Source organism: Pristiophorus japonicus, chromosome 18 (assembly GCF_044704955.1).
Source record: "Pristiophorus japonicus isolate sPriJap1 chromosome 18, sPriJap1.hap1, whole genome shotgun sequence".
NCBI classification, from domain to species: domain Eukaryota; kingdom Metazoa; phylum Chordata; class Chondrichthyes; family Pristiophoridae; genus Pristiophorus; species Pristiophorus japonicus.
The window spans coordinates 97,963,861-97,991,624 of NC_091994.1; the positions used below are offsets into that span (position 1 = coordinate 97,963,861).

A 27,764-nucleotide genomic window follows, 5' to 3' on the forward strand; every position below is an offset into this window, starting at 1 on the left:
GTTAGTAATGGCCCCATCAGGTCTCGCTAAATATTAATGAAGATTTGATTGCCTCCATACCTTCACAAGAATCTTGCCCTTCAGGCTATCGGGCGAAGGCAGTTGAGTCATGTTGTCTAACTGCACTGAAGACACGTCAAGTTTATCTCCCAAGATCTCACACAGGTACTGAGCCATCTTCTTCTGCTGAGGCACACTGCAGTGGTTTTCGATGGAGAGGATGACTGGAAATCTGCAATCCAGATTCAGGTCAAACGTTCAGCACAGAGGTGTGAAACCGTTAAAATACAATGGCCCCGAAATTGCATAGGGTGACAGGCGCGAGGCGGGAGATCCTCCACCAGGCGCGGAAGTGCCGCCCCGCGACCTATATTCGGGATACTGCTATATTCAGACGCGGCCCTGGACAACGTGAACCACTTTCCATACCTCGGGAGCCTATTATCAGCAAGGGCAGACATCGACGAGGAGGTTCAACACCGCCTCCAGTGCGCCAGCGCAGCCTTCGCTGCCTGAGGAAGAGAGTGTTCGAAGATCAAGCCCTCAAACCCGGCACCAAGTTTATGGTCTACAGGGCTGTAGTAATACCCACCCTCCTGTGTGGCTCAGAGACATGGACCATATACAGTAGACACCCCAAATCGCTGGAGAAATACCACCAGCGATGTCTCCGCAAGATCCTGCAAATCCCCTGGGAGGACAGACGCACCAACGTTAGCGTTTTTGATCAGACCAACATCCCCAGCATCGAAGCACTGACCACACTTGACCAGCTCCATTGGGCGGGCCACATTGTTCGCATGCCTGACACAAGACTCCTAAAGCAAACGCTCTACTTGGAGCTCCTACATGGCAAGCAAGCCCCAGGAGGGCAGAGGAAACATTTCAAGGACACCCTCAAAGCCTCCTTGATAAAGTGCAACATCCCCACCGACACCTGGGAGTCCCTGGCCAAAGACCGTCCTAAGTGGAGGAAGAGCATCCGGGAGGGCGCTGAGCACCTCGAGTCTCGTCGCCAAGAGCATGCAGAAAACCAAGCGCAAGCAGCGGAAGGAGCGTGCGGCAAACCAGTCCCACCCACCCTTTCCTTCAACCACTGTCTGTCTCACCTGTGACAGAGACCGTAATTCCCGTATTGGATTGTTCAGTCACCTGAAAGCAAGTCTTCCTCAATTTCGAGGGACTGCCTATGATGATGACTGCTCAGTGGGGCGGGAAAGACTCCATGAAGGGCGCAGTGCCGCGCGATGGGCAGCACAGTGCCGACGCATATACAGGGCCCTCATTAATGGGGAGGCCCAAGCTAGTGACTCAGCGGGCGGAAAGCGGGGCCACCCTTGGACCACCAGGGAGCAGGGTGCAATGGCAATGGCCCGGTAAACATGCGCATTGCTGCGTTGCAAGATCGCAGCACGGACCTCGTGATCGAGGATGAGGAAAGCCACGACTTGTCAGTCGGACATTTTTTTTTACATTTCCCATTTAATTATTGCCCCGCGAGCGGCCTACACGGGCATTGCCTGCGGCAGCTTCAGCGGCGTTGCCTAATTCTCACTCCATGGCGAGAACGGGTCGCTGTGCACGGGATGATGTTATCACGCCTGTGCCGCGGAGCAAGGCGCTACCAGATATCGCCGCCGTTAAACTCCCACCGAATTTCACCGCAGCCGGTAGTGGCACGGCATCTAGGCAAAACGTCGTTTGCACCCGTAAGCGCTAACGGGAGGCGCAGACACACCAAATTTCTCCCCCAATGTTATTCAGATAGGCAACAGGTGACTGGTGTAGGACATGGGAAATGTCACATCTGAGCTGTAGGGAGTGCTCTTCTGAGGAAGGGGTTGAGGCAGAATAGAGGGAGCTTTACTCTGTATCTAACCCGTGCTGTACCCGCCCTGGGAGTGTTTGATGGGACGGTGTAGAGGGAGCTTTACTCTGTATCTAACCCGTGCTGTACCTGCCCTGGGAGTGTTTGATGGGACTGTGTAGAGGGAGCTTTACTCTGTATCTAACCCGTGCTGTACCTGCCCTGGGAGTGTTTGATGGGACAGTGTAGAGGGAGCTTTACTCTGTATCTAACCCGTGCTGTACCTGCCCTGGGAGTGTTTGATGGGACGGTGTAGAGGGAGCTTTACTCTCTATCTAAATCGTGCTGTACCTGCCCTGGGTGTTTGATGGGACACATGCCTATGCGAGGCATAACAATCCCTTGGAGCCTCAGGTAAGATTGGGCCGACTCCCTCTTTCGGTTAGCTTGCGGCCATGAACCATAAATCAAAACTATTGTATGGGAATCACAATACTCACTCGGACTTTGCAAAGGCGTACTTGTTGATGGTTTCGATCACATCTCGGAAGAGGATTTTGGAGGTGAGTGTGTAGCCATGGTGAACAATGGGTTCTCCATCTGGTCCATCCCAGCAGTCAACTGCAAGGCAATATAATCACTCATAAAAACCAATGCATGAAATATCGGCCATCGTTTATCACAGCCACTGGGGAAAAGCAGGATCCTTGTGTTCAAATCCCTCCATGGCTTCACCCTCCTTCCTACCCTTCGAGATCTCTGCGCTCCTCCAATTCTGGCTTCTTGTGCATCGTTGATTTTTTTCACTCCACCATTGGCGGCCGTGCCTTCAGTTGCCTGGGCCCCAAACTCTGGAATTCCCTCCCTAAACCTCACCGCTTTTCTACCTCTCTCTCCATAAAACCCAAGTCACCTGTCCAATATCTCCTTATGTGGCTCGGTGCCAAATGTTGTCTGATAACGCTCCTATGATAAGCCTCGGGACGTTTTTATTACCATAAAGGCGCTATATAAATGCAAGTTGTTGTAACACCAAGTTACCAGCAAAATCGGACCAGTGACTAAACAGGAAACGTTCAACTATTTCTTAGCAGGTGGAGATGACAAATGAGGTGACACACATCTGCCCAATTGGACGGCTACAGCCCTGACACAGTCATCCTCCTTTTAAAGGGACATCAACTATTGGAATAGCAAAGAAAGAGGGAAAAGAGAGAGATAGGGAGAAAGAGAGAGGCAGGAAGGAGAAAAAGAGAGGGAGGTAGTGAGGGAGAAGGATGTAAAGGGATAGAAAAAAAGAGATAGAATGTAATATGAAAGAGAGGGAGGAGGGGAGGATGGGAGGGGAGGAGAATGAGGAGGAGAGAGGGAGAGGAACGGAGGGGGAAAGAAGACGCAGGAAGCAAAGGGAGATGAGGAGAGAGATTGCGGAGGGTGAGTGGAGCGAGTTAAAGAGAGAGTGGAGCGATTGAGAGAGGTGGCAGAGGAAGTGAGAGAGTTATCTGTGCTCTGATCGTTGATCCCGCCTGCAGCAGACTGCTGTATCCTACATTTGGGATCATGGTACCTGGGCTAGGGATACGATTCATGGAAAATTCCCTTGATCCACTCATCTCTGCTTCTGAAAAATGTGAATGGGGGCATCTGGAAAGGACAGGATCCAGTCTGGTTATGGTGCCCCCCCATGGTTAAATATCTTATGAACTGTTGCCAATTACCCGCAATGTTTGGGAGGGACGAGGTGGTTTTAAGCAAGATACTAAAGTGCTCATGGATCATTCTCTCGCACGATTCTGTGTCCTCAAGAAAGGAGTAGTAATGGGAGAAAATTCAGAGGGAATACTAAATGGTACATCCTGAAGTGGGTGCATGAACAGAGAGACCTGGGGGTATGTGTGCATAAATCGTTGAAGATGGCAGGGCAGGTTGAGATAGCAGTTAATAAGGCTTACAAGATCCTGGGCTTCATAAATTAAGGTATAGAGTACAAAATTGAGGAAATTATGATGAACCTGTATAAAACACTGGTTCGGCCCCAACTGGAGTACTTCCAATTCTGGGCATCGCACTTTAGACCTTAGCGAGGGTGCAGAAAAGATTTACGAGAATGATTCCAGGAATGAGGGACTGCAGTTACGTGGATAGACTGGAGAAGCTGGGGATGTTCTCCTTGGAGCAGGGAAGATTGAGAGGAGATTTGATCGAGGTGTTCAAAATCATGAGGGGTCTGGACAGAGTAGAGAGGGGGAAGCTGTTCCCATTGGCAGAAGGGTCGAGAACCTGAAGACACAGATTTAAGGGGGTTGGCAAAAGAACCAAAGGCGATGTAAGAAAAAACGTTTTTTACGCAGCGAGTGGTTAGGATCTGGAATGCACTGCTGGCAAGGGTGGTGGAGGCAGACTCTTTCAAAAGGGAGTTGGATAAGTATCTGAAGGAAAAGAAATTGCAGGGCTATGGGGAAATGGCGGGGGAGTGGGACAAGCTGGGGGCCAGCAGGGGCTCGACGGGCCAAATGGCCTCCTTCCGTGCTGTAACTATTCGATGATTCTATGAAAACGGAAGTTATTTAGAGAGCTGCAGGTTTACAGTTTTATCAACACCATTGACTCTTGGATGGTCAAGCGTGTTATAATGGAACGCCAGAGGCCTCCCTTCCCCATTCTCCCGCTGAGCCTACTCAACACTTGTTTAAAGGCCTGACTGAGCTCTCAGCCTTTGCTGGACCTGGCTGAGTGTTTCCTGATTTCTAATCTCCCTCCGCTCATCGTCAGGAGGGACCAGAGACTTCTGAACACAATGGCTGTGTGAGGCGTTTATCGATTGCTGAGACAGTCTTCGTCTCTTCTTAGGCAGTCCCTCGGAGTCGAGGATGACTTGCTTCCACACTAAAAATGAGTTCTAAGGTGACTGGTGAGACCAGGTGGGGCAGACGGTGGTTGGAGGGACACTTGATATGTCGTACGCTCCTTCCGCTGTTTGTACTTGGCTTCCGTGGGCTCCCGACGTAGAGACTCGAGGTGTTCGGCGCCTTTCGGATGCTTCTCCTCCATTTTGAGCAGTCTTGGGCCAGGGATTCCCAAGAGTTGGTGGGGATGTTACATTTTTTCGAGGAATAGGGAGCTTGTTTCGGGAGTCTAGTATCGGGCATGCGGACAATGTGGCCCACCCATCGGAGCTGATCGAGCGTGATCAATGACTCGATGCTGGGGATGTTGGCCTGAGAGAGAACGCTAACGTTGGTGTGCCTATCCTGCCAATGAATTTGCAGGATTTTGCGGACGCGGCGTTGGTGGTACTTCTCCGGTGCTTTGAGGTGCCTACTGTATGTAGTCCATGTCTCTGAAGCATATAGGAGGGCGGGTATCACTACTGATCTGTAGACCATGAGCTTGGTGCCGGGTTTGAGATCCTGGTCTTCGAACACTCTTTTCCCCAGGCGACCGAAGGCTGCACTGGCACACTGAAGGCGGTGTTGGACTTCGTCATCGATGTCTGTCCTTGCTGATAGTCGGCTCCCGAGGTATGGGAAGTGGTCCACGTTGTCCAAGGTCTCGTCATGGATCTTGATAATCGGGGAGCAGTACTGTGTGGCAGAGGCAGGTTGGTAGGGAACCTTTGTCTTACTGATGTTTAATGTAAGGCCCAGACTCTCGTAGGCTTCAGTGAAGGCATCAACGATGGTTTAGAGTTCGGACTCTGAGTGTGCACAAACGCGAGTGTGATCTGCATATTGTAATTCAATGACCGAGGTTGGAACAATCTTGGATGTGGACTGGAGGCGACGGAGCTTGTTACGGGTGAGATGAAGCATTGCAGTGAGGAAGGTTGAGAAGAGCATAGGGGCGATGACACAGCCTTGCTTGACAGCGTTGTCTGCACTTGTGTTGGGTCTGTGGTTGATCCGTTGTTCAGAATCACGGCTTGCATTGCTTATTAATAAATTGTTTATTATTTACAATGTGTGTGGAAACAGCATCAAAGCTTAACTCATTAGAATAATTATCAAATCGGCCCCTTTAAAAAAAAAAACCTGGTATGAACACACTTTGCTTTTGGGGGTTATTGTGGTGAAAGGGTGAAAACAGGAGCTAAGTGGGTGAGGTGCTAATAAGACTCGCCTGTATGAAAGTCTGGTTTTATCATGCAATTTTGGGGCTAATTGATGATGACCATGATTTACACTTGCCCAGAGGCACTAAAACAGACAGCTGCAGGTTCAGCGCTGATTAGAAGCAATTTTCCTGGAGCAGTATACGTGGGCTCCTCGCTCTGGCTGACACACAGTGGCCCGCTTCAGGGTGGCTCGGACACTGAGGGAGAGGATGTACAGGTTGTCGGACACGGCACTGGAGGTCCTGGTGGGGGAGGTCCAGAGGAGGATGGGTGTCCTTTACCCGCCGGGGGGGGGAGCGGGGGGTGGGGGGTAGGATGCCCCCCCGGCCTTCCTGTCCCTCTCTGATGCTGCTCTGCCTGGCCTCGTCCTGCTCCCATTCCTCCGGCAGATCAAGATGCTGATGGCCAAGCAGTCCCTTTCTCCTGGTGACTCCCATGAGGTAGCGTAGCACGGCACTCACTCTCTTTAGGTGAAGTCCTCAGGGAATTTCTGGAATAGATGTTGAGGGGAGGGTTGGCGAAGTCTTGACAAAGTGTCCCAGAAAGTCTCCCGATGTGTCTCAAAAGTCCTCCTCAAACCTCCAGCAGCAAGAGAACAGCAACTAAGCACAGCTTTCAGTCCTTACTCCTGCTCAGCCGCTCGCTGTGCTGAGAGGCACCCGCGCATCAACCGGCAATTCAATTGTCAGTCAGAGCCTTGAGCATCCTCCGGGCCACCGTTCCCAGCGCCTTGCACTAAGGTGGGCTAAACTAGAAACGTGGAAATAGAATCATGGAAAATGACCACACAGAAGGAGGCCATTCGGCCCATCATGTCCACGCCGGCCAAAAAAGAGCAACCCAGCCTAATCCCACCTTCCAGCATTAGGTCCGTAGCCCTGTAGGTCACAGCTCTTCAGGTGCACATCCAAGTACTTTTTAAATGTGATGAGGGTTTCTGCCTCTACCACCCTTTCAGGCCGTGAGTCCAACACCCCCACCACCCTCTGGGTGAAGAAATGTCTCCTCATCTCCCCTCTAATCCTTCTATCTACTTTATATCTATGCCTCCTGGTTATTGACCCTCTGCTAAGGGAAATAGGTCCTTCCTATCCACCCTATCCAGGCTCCTCATCATTTTATACACCTCAATTAAATCTCCCCTCAGCCTCCTCTGTTCCAAAGAAAACAACCCCAGTCTATCCAATGGTTCCTCATAGCTAAAATTCTCCAGTCCAGGCAACATCCTCGTAAATCTCCTCTGCGCCCTCTCTCGTGCAATCACATGCTTCCTGTAACGTGGAAATAGACCCACGGGAAAGTGAGAGCCCCGGCCTTACCTTCAGCACAGCGACAGCCAGCCTGCAACACCCAGGCGTACATGTCCACTCGGGACTGTGACATCAGCTGGTCACCCATCAGGTAGGTGTTGTGGGAGGAAGCGATGTAATAATTACACATGGGCTGCGTCATGTCCTGGTTCACGTTGTGATGTACGGGGTTAAAGATATCCCCGGCCGGGCTTCGCATGTAGTTCGTGAAACCTGTGGGATTGGAAGAATATCGATATATTGTAAAATCATTCCGCTGGTGGGTGGGTCCGTGACAAGGGGACACAACTTTCGAATACCCCACTCTTCTCAGAGGGTTGTAAATCTGTGGAATTTGCTGCCTCAGAGAGCTGTGGAAGCTGGGACGGTGAATAAATTTAAGACAGAGATAGACAGTTTCTTAACCGATAAGGGATTAAGGGGCTATGGGGAGTGGGCGGGGAAATGGAGCTGAGTCCATGATCGGATCAGCCATGATCGTATTAAATGGCGGAGCAGGCTCGAGGGGCCTTATGGCCTACTCCTGCTCCTAGTTCTTATGTTCTTATGTTCTTATCAGAGCCAGGCCATTCAGCAGAGAAGTTAGGAAACACTTCTTCACCCAAAGGGTGGTAGATGTGGGGAACTCTCTCCCACAAAAGGCAGCAGATGCTAGCTCAATTAATGATTTTAAATCTGAGATTGGTAGATTGTTTGCTAGACAAGGGTAGAAAGGGGTACGGATCCAATGCAGGTGGGTGGAGTTAGGATACAGATCAGCCATGATCTTATTGAATGGATGAACGGGCTCGAGGGGCTAAATGGCCTCCTCCTGTTCCTATGTGAGATCATCAATAACCAACCTGGTAAATGGGATGGAAGATCAAAGGAGCCTCGATATTGGAGATTCTACTGTACTCTGAGTGTGTGTGTGTGTGCATGTGTGTGCGCTTGTGTGAGCGTGTGCGTGTGTGTGTGAGCGTGTGCGTGTGCGCTTGTGTGCGCGTGTGCAAGCATGCGTGTGCGCGTGCGTGTATGTGAGCGTGTGCGTGTGTGTGTGAGTGTGTGTGTATGCATGAGTGTGTGAGAGTGTGCGTGTATGCGTGCATGAGTGTGACAGTGCAAGAGTGTGTGCGTGAATGTGAGATTGTGAGAGTGTCTGCATGTGTGCGTGAGTGTCAGAGTGTGTGTGCGTGTGTGTGTGAGTGCATGCATGTGTGTCTGAGTGTGAGTGTGAGTGTGAGTGTGAGTGTGGGTGTGCGTGTGCGTGTGCGTGAGCATGTGCATGTGTGAGAGTGTGTGTGAGAGTGTGTGTGAGAGTGTGTGTGAGAGTGTGTGTGAGAGTGTGTGTGAGAGTGTGTGTGAGAGTGTGTGTGAGAGTGTGTGTGAGAGTGTGTGTGAATGTGTGTGTGAATGTGTGTGTGAATGTGTGTGTGAATGTGTGTGTGAATGTGTGTGTGAATGTGTGTGTGAATGTGTGAGGGTGTGAGAGTGTGTGTATGTGTGAGGGTGCGAGAGTGTGTGTATGTGTGAGAGTGTGTGAGAGAGTGTGTGTGAGAGTGTGTGTGAGAGTGTGTGTGAGAGTGTGTGTGAGAGTGTGTGTGAGAGTGTGTGTGAGAGTGTGTGTGAGAGTGTGTGTGAGAGTGTGTGTGAGAGTGTGTGTGAGAGTGTGTGTGAGAGAGTGTGTGTGAGTGTGAGAGAGTGAGAGTGTGTGCATGTGTGAGAGTGTGTGTGAGTGTGTGTGAGTGTGTGTGAGTGTGTGTGAGTGTGCGTGTGCACGTGTGTGAGCGTGTGTATGAGCATGTGTGAGTGTGAGTGTGAGAGTGTGCGTGTGCGTGTGCGTGAGTGAGTGTGACAGTGCGAGAGTGTGTGCATGTGTGCATGTTCGTGTGTGCATGAGTGTGAGAGTGTGAGAGTGTGTGAGTGTATGCATGTGTGTCTGACTGAGAGTGTGCGTGAGCGTGTGCATGTGTGCGAGTGTGTGAGTGTGTGTGAGAGTGCGAGAGTGCGAGTGCGAGAGTGTGTGAGAGTGCGAGAGTGTGTGCATGTGTGAGAGTGCGTGCGAGAGAGTGCGAGTGTGTGCGAGAGTGTGCGAGAGTGTGTGAGTGTGAGAGAGAGTGAGAGTGTGTATGAGCATGTGTGAGTGTGTGTGAGCATGTACATTTGCTTGTGTGTGAGAGAGAGATGTTGGTAGAGGGGCAGGACCAAGTTCACCCGTATTGCCCCTCAAGGGAGTAATAGTCTGCCAACATCTGCTGTCTGGGCAGACCCGCGAGGAATGGCAACATGGTAAGGTACAGAGGATGGACGGGCAGTGCCTCGGGAACCGTGGCCTCAGGAAGGAGTCACTGAGGGGAGAAAACTGGGGGTAAGAAAGCAAAAAACCGTACCGTCAATCCCAAGGACCCCTTGCTTCTGATTCTCCGGGCACGGCTCAAATTTATCAACAATCTCCAGACAATGCTCCTTCGTAACACCGGTCATCTAGTGAGGAGAGAGAGAGATGAGAGAGGCTTATAGAGTCACCCACCTTCCTGCTTTGTGTCTCATTAGATATCCTGCTGTACACCCAGACAGCTGGACCTTTAATCACACGGCGTGGTACATCAATTTGATTCTCAATCCATTTGCTCGGTTTCGCAGACTGTCCCAATTACTGAGTCCCTGCGAGTCTGACACTGCTCAGGCCTATCGACCCACAGAGAGTGACACTGACATTGGTGCTGGACTGTTGTGGCCACAAGGGAGCTGATAGCAAGCAGTCGGTATAGTTTTGGCTAAGATCAAGTGTAGTACCGTTTCTGACCAGCCACCATGACCTCCGGGTGGTTTCTCCCTGGTCAGGAAGGTATATGCTTGCATTTTTGGAAACAGGAGGTGGGTGGGGAGGGTTGACCCATCCACCTCCACGGAGGTGTGTGGGGGACCTGACCCATCCACCTCCATGGCACGAACCTGGTATTGCAGTACTTCCAGGAACGGTGCAGTGGCTCTAGGCCTTTTGGCTAAGAGCATTGGCGCAGAGTGATCCTTGGCATGTGCAAGGTGACCTCTGGCGTTTGTGATTTGACAAAGAATTGGAACGATTGGCTACGAATTAAAAAAAAAAAGCAGTCGGTATAGTCTTGACCACCAAGAACAATAACAACTTGCATTTATATAGCGCCTTTAACGTAGTGACATATCCCAAGGCGCTTCACAGGAGCGTTTTAAATTTGACACCGAGTCACATGAAGAGATACTAGGACAGGTGACGAGGTAAGGCGCATCTTAAAGGAGGAGAGGGAGGTAGCGGGGCAGAGAGGTTTAGGGAGGGAGTTCCAAAGGTTGGGGCCTAGGCAGCTGAAGCGATTAAAATCGGGGATGCACAAGATGTCAGAATTGGAGGATTGGAGCGCATGTTAAATGTTAAACAAACAGGTGAACATATTAGGAACACAGGAATTGCTGGACGGAACAAGAATAAGGTCCATCTCATGCGCCTTCTACCTGATGGTCACATGATACGACGATAACAGAGTTGTTGACCAATCACGGCAATCAGTCTCTATCAATGAGTGTAGAACAGAGCCAGACACGAGGTGAGGAAAACCCCCAGTGGTGAAGGGCGTTGGGAACCATAGGTCCAAAGTCACCCGTTCCACCCCAGCACACTGCACTCACCCCGCATCATGCCTCAAATTACTCAGGAACTGTAGCCAAAATGTTATTTTCTGAAAGAAATATAGAAATATCATCTGTTCACTGATTAAATCCCTGAGATATTGTGCACACATTGAAACCATTATTCACTGAAATAATTTTTAACATTTGCGGAGCCCGGGTGAAGGATCCAAGCCTACGATGTAGGGCACATCAAAACTGTGGGTAGAGAAGCTGAATTAAATCAGGAATTAGGGAGGTGGAGATGACTGTGGGAAGAAAGCAAATCCAGTTACCAGCTCTTAGGAAAGGAAGAGAGGCTGTGATTATAATATTAAATAACACCTGCATTCAAAGAATATTGCAAATTAAGCAATAATCTTTGTACAATTTTCTAATGCAGTCAATTCCTGATAAAACCTGGAATGGGACATGAGACGATTCAAGTCATAAAGCTGATCAGATATTTATATTTTCGCTGCTTAACTATTTATATACACTGGCTGAATATTGATATAGACTCGCTGAAAATTGACATGCACTGGCTGAATATGGATATGCACTAGCTGAATATTAATATACACTGAATATTGACATAGACTTGCTGAAAATTAATATACACTGGCTGAATATTGGCATACACTGGCTGAATATTGATATATTGATATACACTGGTTGATACTGGGATACGGGGAAGATAGTGGGTTTGTTTTGGGTTGTTCTAGCGGAAGTGCCAACACAAATTGGATGGGCCAAATGTCCTCACCCTGTGGCTGTGAACATTTACGGCTGGCTCGACAGTTCTGACCCCTCCTGGTGTCGTTCCAGTTCTGGTCCGTGCTCTGGACAATAGTGTGATAAATGCCAACTTGCCGATTGTTGCTAAGGGCCCGAGGAGCTTGGGCTCAATCAACATCACGACTGAATGAGTCTGCACCATGCTACCAAAAACAAACATGGTACAAAGAATTATCACAGCAAAATGCCTCAAAGCGCTTCACACAATGAATTATTTTGCGATTGCTTGTATGTAGGCAGCCAGATCAATAACTGGACCGTGTTGCAACAAGCACGAGATGAATTAGCGGCGTGTCTGCCTTTGATTCATGGAAGGTTTCGGCCAGAGCTCTGGTAGAACACTCCATTCTTCTTCAAATAGTGGCATGAGATCTTTAACTTCCAGCTGAACAGGCAGATGGGTTTAATGTCTCATCCAAAAGACAGCACAAGAATGCAAACCAGTTTATATGCTCGAGTACTGGCGCGAGACCCAACACAACAACGCTCTGACTGGGGGCGGGAGCGGAATTGGAGTGCACCCAGCTGAGACATTTGACCGCCTCAACTCAGCTGAGAGTTCAACGGAATCCTGGTCAGCCTCCTGATGTGGAGGTAATTGTTGCATGGAGAGGGAGCAGTGGCGACTGGGTCTTTAATGGGAGCTGGCTTATGGTCAGCACAGGTTCCAGACATACTGGTCGCCCACTGGGCAGTTGGGAGGATCACCTAGAGGATTGTGGCCTGGACCCCACGAAAATTCGGCTCAGAAGTTGTTTTTTTTTTTTAGAATGGCCCCTTTTGTAAAATCGCCACTGCTGGGAACAACTAAACTCCTCACATCCCCAGCTGAGTCACCTACGACCCCTAATGGTGAAGGCATTGCCCAATGTTAGTCAAAAACTATGACTGACAGCAGTGGAGGTCCGTGGTGGGCACATCTCAGCACTTATGCCAGGATGTGCCGCCCATCATTCAGCTGGTAGAATGTCACAAAGGTCCAAGTGGGGAGGCTGACAGCAGAAAATGGGGTGAGTGTACAGAGGGACAGAGAGAGAGTGGGATAGAGACGGAGAGACAGAGAGAGAGTGGGAGAGAGACAGAGTGAGATAGACCGAGAGAGACAGTGAAAGAGAAACAAATACAGAGAGAGACACACACACATAGAGAGAGATAGACTGACAGAGACAGAGACAGAAAGAGACAGACATAAAGAGAGATACACACTGGCAGGGAACATGACATACACAGAAAGAGAGACAGACAGACACAGAGACAGAGACAAAGAGACAGACATAAAGGAAGACTGTGCTCACCAAGAAAGCAAAAACACAACACAGAGAGAGAGAGGGATAGAAACAGAGAGGGAGAGACAGAGAAAGAGTCAGCAAGAGAGAGAGACAGAGAGAAAGAGAGAGAGAGAGAGAGAGAGGAAGAGACAGAGAAACACAGAGAAAGAGACATAGAGAGAGACAGAGAGAGAGAGAGAGATGGAGACAGAGAAGGAGAGAGACAAAGAGAGAGACATAGAGAGAAAGACATAGAGAGAAAGACATAGAGAGAAAGACATAGAGAGAGAGACATAGAGAGAGAGACAGAGACAGAGCGGGAGAGACATAGAGAGAGAGAGACATAGAGAGAGAGAGAGAGAGAGAGAGAGGAATAGAGTCAGAGAGACAGAGAGAGAGAGAGCGAGAGGGATAGAGACAGAGAGGGAGAGCGATAGAGAGGGAGAGAGACAGAGAGAGAGAGAGAGCGATAGAGACAGAGAGAGAGAGAGACAGTGAAAGAGGCAGAGATATAGACAGAGAGAGAATCCTCAGTTGCCACTCTAAGTCGAACTCCAGCTGACTCTAGGATGTGACAGAACTGTAGTAATCCCTGGAGCTCACAGACAGAGCAAACAATGGGCCCGAACTGTGTCCTTCAGCTTGAGAGTCATTCAAAAAAATCACAATCTATTTTTAAAAATCAAAATTCAAAAAACAGTTCCATTTTAGCGGTGTATGAAATTCTGGGGCATTGTTGCATCAAACCGATAATATCAAGATGACAGAGCTGGCCCTGTGACACAGCGACTATCTCGGAAAGCGATGGTTGGATATCTCGCCTGGCACAGAATGTGTAGAGAAGCGATTTCAGAATATGTCAAAAGAAAGAAAGATGATGGTGTTTATTTGTGGAGTTTGCACAGACGGCGAGATTTAAACATCTCAGACATTGCGTCTGTCGGAGGTTGGGGGAGGGGGAGGGACACTGGGTCCTGTGCCATCATCAATCGGAAAGCACCATAGGCAGACAGCGAATCTGTGAATGTACCGCCCGCAGCTAGAGTCAGACAGCTGTTCCTCGGGCCCCAGCTGGTTGACAAAGCGCTGGTCCTCGATGTTCCAGTCTCCTGCTTATCCACAGCATGAGGAAATCCAGTTAAACTGCACCTGCCCATTGTAGACTGCACTCAACTAGTTAGTGTGTCGCGTGAGACTGCACCAACTAGTTAGTGTCGCGTGAGACTGCACCCAACTAGTTAGTGTCGCGTGAGACTGCACCAACTAGTTAGTGTGTCGCGTGAGACTGCACCAACTAGTTAGTGTTGCGTGAGACTGCACCCAACTAGTTAGTGTCGCGTGAGACTGCACCAACTAGTTAGTGTGTCGCGTGAGACTGCACCCAACTAGTTAGTGTCGCGTGAGACTGCACCAACTAGTTAGTGTGTCGCGTGAGACTGCACCAACTAGTTAGTGTGTCGCGTGAGACTGCACCCAACTAGTTAGTGTCGCGTGTGACTGCACCAACTAGTTAGTGTGTCGCGTGAGACTGCACCAACTAGTTAGTGTGTCACGTGAGATTGCACCAAACTAGTTAGTGTGTCGCATGAGACTGCAACAAACTAGTTAGTGTGTCGCGTGAGACTGTACCAACTAGTTAGTGTCGCCAGAGACTGTACTCAACTAGTTAGTGTGTCGCGTGAGATTGCACTCAACTAGTTAGTGTGTCGCGTGAGACTGCACTCAACTAGTTAGTGTGTTGCATGAGACTGTACCCAACTAGTTAGTGTGTCGCGTGAGACTGTACCAACGTTAATGTTGAGTGAGATTGCACTCAACTAGTTAGTGTGTCGCGTGAGACTGTACCAACTAGTTAGTGTGTCGCGTGAGATTGCACTCAACTAGTTGTTAGTGTGTCGCATGAGACTGTACCCAACTAGTTAGTGTGTCGCGTGAGACTGTACCAACATTAGTGTTGAGTGAGATTGCACTCAACTAGTTAGTGTGTCGTGTGAGACTGTACTCAACTAGTTAGTGTGTCGCGTGAGATTGCACTCAACTAGTTGTGTCGCGTGAGACTGCACCCAACTAGTTAGTGTGTCGCCTGAGACTGTACCAACTAGTAAGTGTGTCGCCTGAGATTGCACTCAACTAGTTAGTGTGTCACCTGAGACTGCACTCAACTAGTTAGTGTGTCGCGTGAGACTGTACCAACTAGTAAGTGTGTCGCCTGAGATTGCACTCAACTAATTAGTGTGTCACGTGAGACTGCACTCAACTAGTTAGTTAGTGTGTCACGTGAGACTGTACCCAACTAGTTAGTGTGTCGCCTGAGATTGCACTCAACTAGTTAGTGTGTCGCCTGAGACTGCACTCAACTAGTTAGTGTGTCGCGTGAGACTGCACCCAACTAGTTAGTTAGTGTGTCACGTGAGACTGCACTCAACTAGTTCGTGTGTCACGTGAGACTGTACTCAACTAGTTAGTGTGTCGCCTGAGACTGTACCCAACTAGTTAGTGTGTCGCGTGAGACTGTACCCAACTAGTTAGTGTGTCGCGTGAGACTACTCAACTAGTTTGTGTGACCCTGAGACTGTATTGAACTAGCTTTTTTTTTATTTATAAATTCGTAGCCAATCGTTTCCAATTCTTTGTCAAGTCACAAACGCCAGAGGTCACCCTGCACCAGTCAAGGATCACTCTGCGCCAATGCTCTTAGCCAAAAGGCCTAGAGCCACTGCACCGTTCCTGGAAGTACTGCAATACCAGGTTCGTGCCATGGAGGTGGATGGGTCAGGTCCCCCACACACCTCCGTGGAGGTGGATGGGTCAAGCCATCCCACCCACCTCCTGTTTACAAAAATGTAAGCATATACCTTCCTGACCAGGGAGAAACCACCCGGAGGTCATGGTGGCTGGTCAGGTTAGTTATGCAGATCTTAGCCAAAAGGCCGAGAAGCGATTTAGTTTTTTTTTTTAAATTCATGTCCAATCGTTTTCCAATCGTTACAATTCTTTGTCAAACGCCAGAGGTCACCCTGCACCAGTCAAGGATCACTCTGCGCCAATGCTCTTAGCCAAAAGGCCTAGAGCCACTGCACCGTTCCTGGAAGTACTGCAATACCAGGTTCGTGCCATGGAGGTGGATGGGTCAGGTCCCCCACACACCTCCGTGGAGGTGGATGGGTCACCAATCCCACCCACCTCCTGTTTACAAAAATGTAAGCATATACCTTCCTGACCAGGGAGAAACCACCCGGACGTCATGGTGGCTGGTCAGGTTAGTTATGCAGATCTTAGCCAAAAGGCCGAGAAGCGATTTAGTGTGACACGTGACACTGTACTCAAGTAGTTAGTATAACATGTGAAACTGTACCCAACAAGTTAGTGTGACCCTGAGACTGTACCCAACTAGTTAGTGTGACCCCGAGACGGCACTCAACTAGTTAGTGTGAGACTGTACTAGTTAGTGAGAAGGGAGCATGTCTGCCCCAGGGAAAGGTGGTGAACAAGTGTTGTCTGTGGGGCAGGCAACATGAAACCGTGGACCGTAGACACCTTCTGCGCTCAAGGGATAGACAGCGCTCGAGGGGCGATGATTACAAAGTAGAGCCACGATTCTTTTGTATCATCACACTGAGCATTTGTTAACAAAATAAAAGGAAACTCTGGCAAAAGCTTAGTCGTGAAACACTGACCCGTGAAATAATATCATAGGCTACTGAGAGAGGCTGTACATCAATGGAAGGCGCTTTCCCCATGTTGGTGCATCATCTGGAATAGAACTGAGCCACAGAGAGTAGGAAGGTTTTGGTTCCCTTGTCTGATCTCGGCTACAGTGATGGTCAAGGGGCGACAGCTGCCCTTGGCACTCGCCCCTGAGTCAGAAGGTTGTGGGTTCAAGTCCCACTCCAGCGACTTGAGGACATAATCTAGGCTGACACTCCAGTGCAGTGCTGAGGGAGTGCTGCACTCTTCTGAGTTGCTGTCTTTCGGATAAGACGTTAAACCAAGGCTCCGTCTGCCCTCTCAGGTGGACATAAATGATCCCATGGCACTATTTCGATGAAGAGCAGACGAGTTTTCCCTGGTGTCTTGGCCGATATTTATTCCTCAGCCAAAATCACAAACAGATTATCTGATCATTATCACATTGATGTTTGTGGGACCTTGCTGTTTGCAAATTGGCTGCTACTCTTCCTACGTTTTACACGTCAAAAGGAACTTCATTAACTGCAAAGCGCTTTGGGATGTCCTGAGGTCGTGAAAGGCGCTATATAAATGCAAGTCCTTTTTTTCTAGGACTGGGGTGGGTGGGGTTTAATCAGCCTGGGTTCCTGCTCTCAATCACACGTGTGGACACTGGCCAGGACTGGATTGGCTGCAGCTGTGAGGTCCTCATGGTTGAATAGCCTGCCGACACGCATTGTCTCGGCCATTTGGTGGCGATGCCGGAGCGTTGCTTGCCCCAGTGGGACCGCAGCCCCAGCCAAGAGTCAAATCTTCCAGGGTGAAGGGAGAAACAGGAAGTGATGAAATCGGTTTGGAGGCCTGGTCTGTTTGGACTGTGGGCCCTTGTATCCAGGAGCCCAGTACACTGCCAGCAAATCCCACAAGAGGCAGACCAGAGCAACAAAGGCCAAGTGAGATATAATGAAGCTGCTTGGATTGGTATTCAAACATATTAAAAGATTTTGGGCCCAATTTTGGCCCACCCCTTTTTTCGGTGCACTTATCGGAGATGTGCCACTTTTCTCTGTTCAGAAGTGCGGCGAAAAAGTTCCTCCCCACTTTGGCCGCTCCCCGGTCGTCACACAGCATGGCTAGTCGAGTAGGAGGCGGAGCCAGTGTCCTGCGCTGAAAACAATGCCGGGATGTCTGCACATGCGCACTAGAGTCATATCGCGATGTCCGCGTATGCACAGTAGCGCCGAAATTTGGCAATTGGCCCAGCCTCTCTCTCTCTCTCCCCACAGATGCTGCGTTCACTCGCTCTCCCCCTCCCCACGCCCCGTTGATTTGCAGCCCAGCCTCTCTCGCTCCCCGTGGAATACAGATGCCGCGTTGAATCCCGACGCTGATCGCTCCCACCCCTAGCCCAGGCCGAGTGGCCTCCCGCACAGGCTGGCCTGGTGCCTTCCCGGGCCAAGTTTTAAGATGAAGGTAGGACTTACTTCAATTTTTTATTTGTTATTTAATTCTTAGAACTTTTTGTTTGCAAGGTTTGGTGGTTTGTAAGGATTGGTGCTTTAGGTGCAGGTCCTCTCCACTTCTTTTATTTTTGTAGTTTAAGCTTCCACGAATGCTTCTGTTGTGTAGTAAATTAACTTTGCGAAGTTTGTCATATGATGTCCTGTATAGCTGTTTGATCCTATTCACATTCTTTAGTCATTAAGTTTCTTTATTAGTGACCAAATTAAATTTTAGTCTTTTGAAACTCACTCGGCCAGGGCTAGGGGCAGGCGGGCAGGAGAACTGATAGAAATCATCCAGACAGGAGCACGATCAGTTCTTTTGCCCGCCACTAGCCGAGGCTGAATGGCCGCCGATGTACCTACCTGCGCTGATTTCTTAACTCTCTGCAAGGGCTTTCTGAAGTGGCCACATACGCTGGCCTAAGTAGATTTGGAGTAACTATTAGCTGGCCAAAGTGGCCTAAATGGGCAGAACTGGCGTAGGTGGCTGGTAACGTCCCCTTTTGAGAAAAAAAACTAAACTAAAAAAATCGTAACTAACTCACTTACACTGGTGCAAATTGAATGTGCAAAATGGAGATTTTTAAGATATGCCAGAAAAATCAAGTTAGTCCAAAAAAACCTGAGCAACTCCTGGCCAAAATTGAGCCCATTAAAACTAAATGTTGCTGTTCTCTCACCTGTTGAAATTGATAATGATGCCAGCAGCTCATGAAGCTGTTATTATATCACGTAACATCTTGGGAAATAATCTTGGCAACATTATGCTTTAGAAACATTGGGCAGGTGGCAAAGAGTAAATACAGCCATTTCCTTTTATTAACGGCAGCCCATAAACACACAAGAAAATGTCTGTCTCAGCGTATTCAGTATGTGTAACAAGCGAGGGAGTCCCACCCCAACTGTACTATTACTGGGCCCAGAACACTGCACTTCCACAGGAACAAATTGCAAATTAATGATTGGCCTTACCGTATTTAAAGCCTTGTCATCAGTCTTGTCCCAACGCCATGGGCTGAACTTTAAACAAACCTGTTGTGAAACTCCTTCACCGAACTCGCTCCTTCCTACCAACAACAGGCTTTTCAACCCCAACTCTGAGTCGCTACTTCTTGATATCTCTCTCTTTCTCGGTGACTTCACCCAGCCCGACAACTCCCCTCAAACTCATCCTTCCTCCGATTATGGCCTCTTGTGCACTCTGCCCCTCCCCCCGCCAGCTGCCACCCTTCGCACCACCATTGAGGGCCAGGCATTCAGACGTCACATATTCCCCGAGTTCCCTCCCTAAAATACTCTGCTACTCCACCTCTCTATCCTCCTCAAAACCCACCCCTTTGACCAAGGTTTGGGCCCCTGCCTCCAATATCTCTCTCTGGCTCTGTGACTTTCTGTTTCCGTGAATGTTTTCTATATAAATACAAGATGTTGTTGCCACCTCAGCTCTCCTCCTTGCAAAGGAGCAGCAAGAAAGCGTGGAGCGACGTGATCAGGGCCAAAGAGAGGCGAGAGTTCGGGGCCCAGAAGAGGCGAGGGCCCAGGGGCAGCACGGGCCAGCCCACACTGCGATATGTGTGCGCACTAGGTCCATGCAGCAGAGCTGGTCTCCAGTCGTCCTGGGTAATCCTTGCCACTGGACCAAGACCGAGCTCTGTCAAGCCTGTGTGGTGGCTGGTGTGCAACGACCACCCCACGTTAAAAAAATCCACGCACAGGCATCTTCCACCCTTCAGGATGTAGTTCGGGATTTGGAATATTAGGTCCTTCATTGAAACACCTGTGAACTCATCCCTTCTTGGTGTGGAAGCAAGTCATCCTCGATACGAGGGACTGTCTACGACGATGATGATCTCCTCCTCTTTTGAACCTTATTTGTGTCCCACTATGGGCAATTGACCCTTCAATTAGGTTCCTCAAGAAGAAAACAAGGCTTCCATGTTCGTTATCAGGTCGATTTCTTTCTTTATCAGGTCAATTAAGGGACACAGGTTTGAAACAAGTAAGTTAGGGGCAAGAGAGAAAGTCAGCTTGATGGGTTTTTTACATAAAGGATAATAAACTTACAGAATAAAAGTTACAGGGAAGGTGGGTCAGTGGGTTTGAGAGATATGGGGAGGTGAGCAGGTGTGATTGAGGGATATGGGGAGAAGGTGGGTAGTGGGATTGAGATTAAAGAGGTAGAAATCCATCCTTTTGATTGGTAACCAGTTTGATGAATGTAGCTGCCCACATGTATCTGTAGTTGAGTCGCTGCAAACCATAAATGAACTCATTCAATCCTTTACCTTTCCTTCTTTTGGACAACATCACTTACACTCCATGGTTTTAATGTAAGAAATGGAAGTCATTTTTACAATGCAGAGGTCCCAATAGACAGTCACCATCAAAGTGAAGAGTTCATATGACCAGACTGACACCGAAACACTTCGTAACAACGGGGTGAGATTTGGGCTGATGACTATGAACGAGGGTAAAAGTCTACCCTAAACCTTCCCTCCCCCTCCTATGCTGTGGGAGTGAGATCCCACAGGTGCCTGGAACCTCATGTGTGGACCTAGATAGTGAGTGTTGCCTGGCTATCCCAGCTGACTCGGATGCTGCCCTTATACAGTGTCCACACACTTTACCCCCGGGAGTTATCAGACAGCAATTAAACAACAACAACTTGCATTATATAATGCCTTGAACGGCGTAAAATGTCCCAAAAGTCCGTCACAGGAGCATAATCAGACAAAATTTGACACCGAGCCACATAAAGAGACGTTGGGACAGCTTGATGACAGAGGAGCATGGTATAGGAGGGGAGAGGGAGAGGGAGGGAATTCCAGAGCGGAAGGAGGCACGGCCGTCAATAGTGGGGTGATGGAAATCAGGGATGCAGAAGAGGCCAGAATGAAAGGGGGAATCTTGGTATATTTTCCTCCTCCCTATCACAGGTGGATGAACTCAATTGCAACACTCCTTCTGCATCAGTTACCTCAGCACAGACTGAGAATCAAGCTGGAGACATTTCTGTTCTGCACCCAGAACAACGCTCTTATTTTTTATTATTATTCATTGGATCGCTGGCAATGCCAGCATTTATTGCCCATCCCTAATTACCCTTGAACAACTGAGTGGCTCACTGGGCCATTTCAGAGGGCAGTTAAGATTCAACCACATTACTGCGGGTCTGGAGTCGCATACAGGCCAGACCCGGTAAGGACGGCAGATTTCCTTCCCTAAAGGACATTAGTGAACCAGTTGAGTTTTTACAACAATCTTCATGGTCAACATTACTGGATTTTTCAAATTCCAGATTTTTATTTAATGAATTTAAATTCCAAAGCTGCCGTGGATGGGATTTGAACTCATGTCCCCAGATCAGTGAGTCCAGGCCCCTGCATTACTAGGCCAGAAACATAACCACTGTGCTATCGTTCCCTTATCAACTAAGCAACCAAGGCAGCGTGCCCATAAACCATTAGTAGGCCAACTAGTGTTTTGGACGTGTCAATGACATCCTTTGAGCTAACTGGAAGTGCATGCAGAGGCGGCACCATTGTACTCCACACTGAATTTAGCCCAAAATGCTCACCTTTTGTTCCACCTCCAGAAACCTCTTCAGATCATCGGAGTCTAATTGGTCCTTGTGGTTACTGTACATGAGCATCAGAAGGTAGAGGTCCCGCCGTGTGGACATCATCTTATAAAACGCACAGAACTCTTCAAAGTCCAACGTTCCTTGGTTGGCGTCCGTGTCTGCCTCCTAGTAACAAGAGAAAGTCACATGTAACTTCCATCACAATGCTCCCAGATTACAGACTGTTCCCTCATTTCCAGCAGGATTAAAAATGCACGACATGAGGATATGGGACCAATGAAAGAGTCTTGATACTTCATTAAACACCAAAGAAAGAAAAAACTTGCATTTATGCAGTGCCTCTCCCGATCTCTGGACGTCCAAAAACGCCAGTCCAGTATTTTTGAAGCGCAGTCATTGTAATGTAGGGAATCGCGGCAGCCAATTTGCGCACAGTCACAGGCAGCAATGTGACAACAGTCAGTGATGTTGGGTGAGGGATAAATATTGGCCCATCCCAGTTGAATAGCCGACTGACTGTCACATTCCTTTCCCCAGCATGAGGTCAACAACTTCAGTAGAGGAGAAGGAGGAGGAGAAGATTGACAGAGGCAGTTCTCTTGTTTTAAAGTGGGTGGGTGGTTGGGAGAGGGGGAGAAATTGCGCATGGAAGCTCTTTTCCGAGGACACCGGACGCCCCCTTTAAGAAATGATGTGTGAATGATTTAAAGCAGCTGTCTGCTGCCATCCTCCATCAATCAGAACACTCTCAGGCGACTGTCACACAGCAGCTTGGTTTGTTAACACACATCGGCACTGTGCCGGGTACCTCTCTTGCCAAATCCATATTCCTGGCACCCAGCAAGGGAGAACATCAGAACATAAGAAATAGGAGCAAGAGTAGGCCATTTGGCCCCTCGAGCCTGCTCCGCCATTCAATAAGATCACGGCTGATCTGATCTTGGCCGCAACTCCACTTCCCCGCCCGCTCCCCATAACCCTTGACTCCCTTATTGTTCTAAAATCTGTCAATCTCCACCGTAAATACATTCAATGACCCAGCCTCCACAGTTCTCTGAGGTAGAGAATTCCAAAGATTCATGACCCTCAGAGAGAAGAAATTCCTCCTCATTTTTGTTTTAAATGAGCGATCCCTTATTCTGAAACTATGCCCCCTAGTTCTAGATTCCCCCACGAGGGGAAACATAAGAACATAAGAAATAGGAGCAGGAGTGGGCCATCTGGCCCCTCGAGCCTGCTCCGCCATTCAATAAGATCATGGCTGATCTAATCATGGACTCAACTCCCTTTCCCCGTCCGCTCCCCATAACCATTAATCTCCTTATCATTTAAGAAAATGTCTATTTCTGACAAATGTATTCAATATCCCAACTTCCACAGCTCTCTGAGGCAGCGAATTCCACAGATTTACAAACCTCTGAGAGAAGAAATTTCTCCTCATCTCCGTTTTAAATAGGCGGCCCCTTATTCTAAGATCATGCCCTCTAGTTCTAGTCTCCCCCACCAGTGGAAATATCATCTCTGCATCCACCTTGTTAAGCCCCCTCATAATCTTACACGTTTCATAAGAACATAAGAATTAGGAACAGGAGTAGGCCATCTAGCCCCTCGAGTCTGCTCCGCCATTCAACAAGATCATGACTGAACTGGCCGTGGACTCAGCTCCACTTACCCGCCCGTTTCCCATAACCCTTAGTTCCCTTATTGATTAAAAATCTATCAATCTGTGATTTGAATACATTCAATGAGCTAGCCTCAACTGCTTCCTTGGGCAGAGAATTCCACAGATTCACAACCCTCTGGGAGAAGAAATTCCTTCTCAACTCGGTTTTAAATTGGCTCCCCTGTATTTTGAGGCTGTGCCCCCTAGTTCTAGTCTCCCCGACCAGTGGAAACAACTTCTCTGCCTTTATCTTGTCTATCCCTTTCATTATTTTAAATGTTTCTATAAGATCACCCCTCATCCTTCTGAACTCCAACGAGTAAAGACCCAGTCTACTGAATCTATCATCATAAAGTAACCCCCCTTATCTCCGGAATCAGCCTAGTGAATCGTCTCTGTACCCCCTCCAAAGCTAGTATATCCTTCCTTAAGTAAGGTGACCAAAACTGCACGCAGTACTCCAGGTGCGGCCTCACCCATACCCTATACAGTTGCAGCAGGACCTCCCTGCTTTTGTACTCCATCCCTCTCGCAATGAAGGCCAACATTCCATTCGCCTTCCTGATTACCTGCTGCACCTGCAAACTAACTTTTTGGGATTCATGCACAAGGACCCCCAGGTCCCTCTGCACCGCAGCATGTTGTAATTTCTCCCCATTCAAATAATATTCCCTTTTACTGCTTTTTTTTCCAAGGTGGATGACCTCACACTTTCCGACATTGTATTCCATCTGCCAAACCTTAGTCCATTCGCTTAACCTATCCAAATCTCTTTGCAGCCTCTCTGTGTCCTCCACACAACCCGCTTTCCCACTAATCTTTGTGTCATCTGCAAATTTTGTTACACTACACTCTGTCCCCTCTTCCAGGTCATCTATGTATATTGTAAACAGTTGTGGTCCCAGCACCGATCCCTGTGGCACACCACTAACCACCGATTTCCAACCCGAAAAGGACCCATTTATCCCAACTCTCTGCTTTCTGTTCGCCAGCCAATTCTCTATCCATGCTAATACATTTCCTCTGACTCCGCGTACCTTTATCTTCTGCAGTAACCTTTTGTGTGGCACCTTATCGAATGCCTTTTGGAAATCTAAATACACCACATCCATCGGTACACCTCTATCCACCATGCTCGTTATATCTTCAAAGAATTCCAGTAAATTAGTTAAACATGATTTCCCCTTCATGAATCCATGTTGCGTCTGCTTGATTGCACTATTCCTATCTAGATGTCCCGCTATTTCTTCCTTAATGATAGCTTCAAGCATTTTCCCCACTACAGATGTTAAACTAACCGGCCTATAGTTACCTGCCTTTTGTCGGCCCCCTTTTTTAAACAGAGGCGTTACATTAGCTGCTTTCCAACCCGCTGGTACCACCCCAGAGTCCAGAGAATTTTGGTAGATTATAACAAATGCATCTGCTATAACTTCCGCCATCTCTTTTAATACCCTGGGATGCATTTCATCAGGACCAGGGGACTTGTCTACCTTCAGTCCCATTAGCCTGTCCAACACTACCCCCCCCTAATGATAGTGATTGTCTCATGGTCCTCCCTTCCCACATTCCTGTGACCAGCAATTTTTGGCATGGTTTTTGTGTCTTCCACTGTGAAGACCGAAGCAAAATAATTGTTTAAGGTCTCAGCCATTTCCACATTTCCCATTATTAAATCCCCCTTCTCATCTTCTAAGGGACCAACATTTACTTTAGTCACTCTTTTCCGTTTTATATATCTGTAATATATATTTCGATAAGATCACCTCTCATTCTTCTGAATTCCAATGAGTAGAGGCCCAACCTACTCAACCTTTTCTCATAAGTCAACCCCCTCATCCCCGGAATCTTCTCTGAACTGCCTCCAAAGCAAGTATATCCTTTCGTAAATATGGAAACCAAAACTGCACGCAGTATTCCAAGTGTGGCTTCACCAATACCTTATATAGCTGTAGCAAGACTTCCCTGCTTTTATACTCCAACCCCTTTGCAATAAAGGCCAAGATTCCATTGGCCTTCCTGATCACTTGCTGTACCTGCATACTATCCTTTTGTGTTTCATGCACAAGTACCCCCAGGTCCCGATGTTTGCAATCTTTCTCCATTTAAATAATAACTTGCTCTTTGATTTTTTTTCTGACAAAGTGCATGTCCTCACACTTTCCAACATTATACTCCATCTGCGAAATTTTTGCCCACTCACTTAGCCTGTCTATGTCCTTTTGCAGATTTTTTGTGTCCTCCTCACACATTGCTTTTCCTCCCATCTTTGTATCGTCAGCAAACTTGTAATCAATGCCCCAGCCTCCACAGCTCTTTGGGGCAGAGAATTCCACAGATTTACAACCCTCAGAGAAGAAATTCCTTCTTATCTCAGTTTTAAATGGGTTTGCTCTTATTCTGAAACTATGCCCCCTAGTTCGAGAGTCCTCCATGAGTGGAAACATTCTCTCTGCATCTACATTGTCAAGCCCCCTCATTATCTTATATGTTTCAAAAAGATCACCTCTCATTCTTCTAAACTCCAATGAGTATTGGCCCAACCTGCTCAACCTTTCTTCATAGGAGGAGGTGTTAACCACAGGGAGGGGAGAATTTCTTCATTTAAATTTAGCATTAAATAGAACTCTTAGTGTCACATAGATCTATGGCTTGCCCTGGATAAGAAAATGTTAAAAAGGAAACAGATAGAGAGAGGAGGATGGAGAATAGCAAATAAACAGACAGAGAAAAAGGCTCAGAGAGAGAAATAGACGGAGATTGACAGTCAGAGAGAGATGGACAGAGAGAGAGAGAGAGATAGACAGAGACTGACAGTCAGAGAGAATGGACAGAGAGAGAGAGATAGACAGAGAGAGAGAGAGAGAGAAAGAGAGAGATTGACAATCAGAGAGACTGGACAGAGAGAGAGAGATGGACAGAGAGAGAGAGAGAGAGAAAGAGAGAGATTGACAATCAGAGAGACTGGACAGAGAGAGAGAGATGGACAGAGAGAGAGATGGACAGAGAGAGAGAGAGAGAGAGATGGACAGAGAGAGAGAGAGATAGACATAGAGAGATGGACAGAGAGAGAGATAGAGAGAGATTGACAATCAGAGAGACTGGACAGAGAGAGAGAGAGATCGAGATGGACAGAGAGAGTGAGAGAGATGGACAGAGAGAGAGAGAGATGGACAGAGAGAGATAGACAGAGAGAGAGAGATGGACAGAGCGAGAGAGATGGACAGAGAGAGAGATAGATGGACAGAGAGAGAGAGAGAGAGAGAGATAGGCAGAGATTGACAGTCAGAGAGAATGGACAGAGAGAGAGAGATGGTCAGAGAGAGAGAGAGAGTGAGAGAGATGGACAGAGAGAGATGGACAGAGAGAGATGGACAGAGAGAGATGGACAAAGAGAGAGAGATGGACAGAGAGAGAGAGGGAGATGGACAGAGAGAGAGAGAGATGGGCAGAGAGAGAGATGGACAGAGAGAAAGAGAGAGATGGACAGAGAGAGAGATGGACAGAGAGAGAGATGGACAGAGAGAGAGAGAGAGAGATAGACAGAGATTGACAGTCAGAGAGAATGGACAGAGAGAGGGAGAGAGAGAGAGATGGACAAAGAGAGAGAGAGATGGACAGAGAGAGAGAGATGGACAGAGAGAGAGAGATGGACAGAGAGAGAGAGATGGACAGAGAGAGGGAGATGAACAGAGAGAGATAGACAGAGAGAGAGAGATGGACAGAGAGAGAGAGAGAGAGAGATAGACAGAGATTGACAGTCAGAGAGAATGGACAGAGAGAGGGAGAGAGAGAGAGATGGACAAAGAGAGAGAGAGATGGACAGAGAGAGAGAGATGGACAGAGAGAGAGAGATGGACAGAGAGAGAGAGATGGACAGAGAGAGATAGACAGAGAGAGAGAGATGGACAGAGAGAGATGGTCAGACAGAGAGAGAGAGAGAGATGGACAGAGAGGGAGATGAATAGAGAGAGATGGACAGAGAGAGGGAGATGGACAGAGAGAGAGAGATGGAAAGAGAGAGCGATAGACAGAGAGAGAGAGAGAGATGGACAGAGAGAGAGAGAGAGAGAGAGAGAGATGGACAGAGACAGGGAGAGATGGACAGAGAGAGAGATGGACAGAGAGAGAGAGATGGACAGAGAGAGAGAGATGGGCAGAGAGAGAGATGGACAGAGAGATAGATGGACAGAGAGAGAGAGAGAGATGGACAGAGAGAGAGAGAGAGAGAGATGGACAGAGAGAGAGAGATGGACAGAGAGAGAGAGATGGACAGAGAGAGAAAGAGAAAGAGTTGAACAGAGAGATTGACAGTCAGACAGAATGGACAGAGAGAGTAAGAGAGAGATGGACAGAGAGATGGACAGAGAGATGGACAGAGAGATAGACAGAGAGATAGACAGAGAGATAGACAGTCAGAGAGAAT

The 27,764-nt window shown here is 48.3% G+C and overlaps 1 protein-coding gene and 3 pseudogenes across 1 annotated transcript in view; 1 reads left to right on the top strand and 3 right to left on the bottom strand.

Annotated features, from left to right (window-relative positions):
• plch2a (phospholipase C, eta 2a) overlaps positions 1-27,764 on the bottom strand; it is a 146,669-nt gene that overhangs the window by 79,709 nt on the left and 39,196 nt on the right. The window contains exons 5-9 of the mRNA XM_070860735.1: positions 21,670-21,840; positions 9,601-9,694; positions 7,241-7,444; positions 2,308-2,428; positions 61-232 (exon numbers count right to left, since the gene is read on the bottom strand). Coding sequence (XP_070716836.1) covers positions 61-232; positions 2,308-2,428; positions 7,241-7,444; positions 9,601-9,694; positions 21,670-21,840 — 762 coding nt within the window. The remainder of the gene's footprint in view (positions 1-60; positions 233-2,307; positions 2,429-7,240; positions 7,445-9,600; positions 9,695-21,669; positions 21,841-27,764) is intronic.
• Positions 9,978-10,202, top strand: LOC139229520 (U2 spliceosomal RNA; annotated as a pseudogene).
• On the bottom strand, positions 15,630-15,860 carry LOC139229491 (U2 spliceosomal RNA; annotated as a pseudogene).
• Positions 15,988-16,217, bottom strand: LOC139229490 (U2 spliceosomal RNA; annotated as a pseudogene).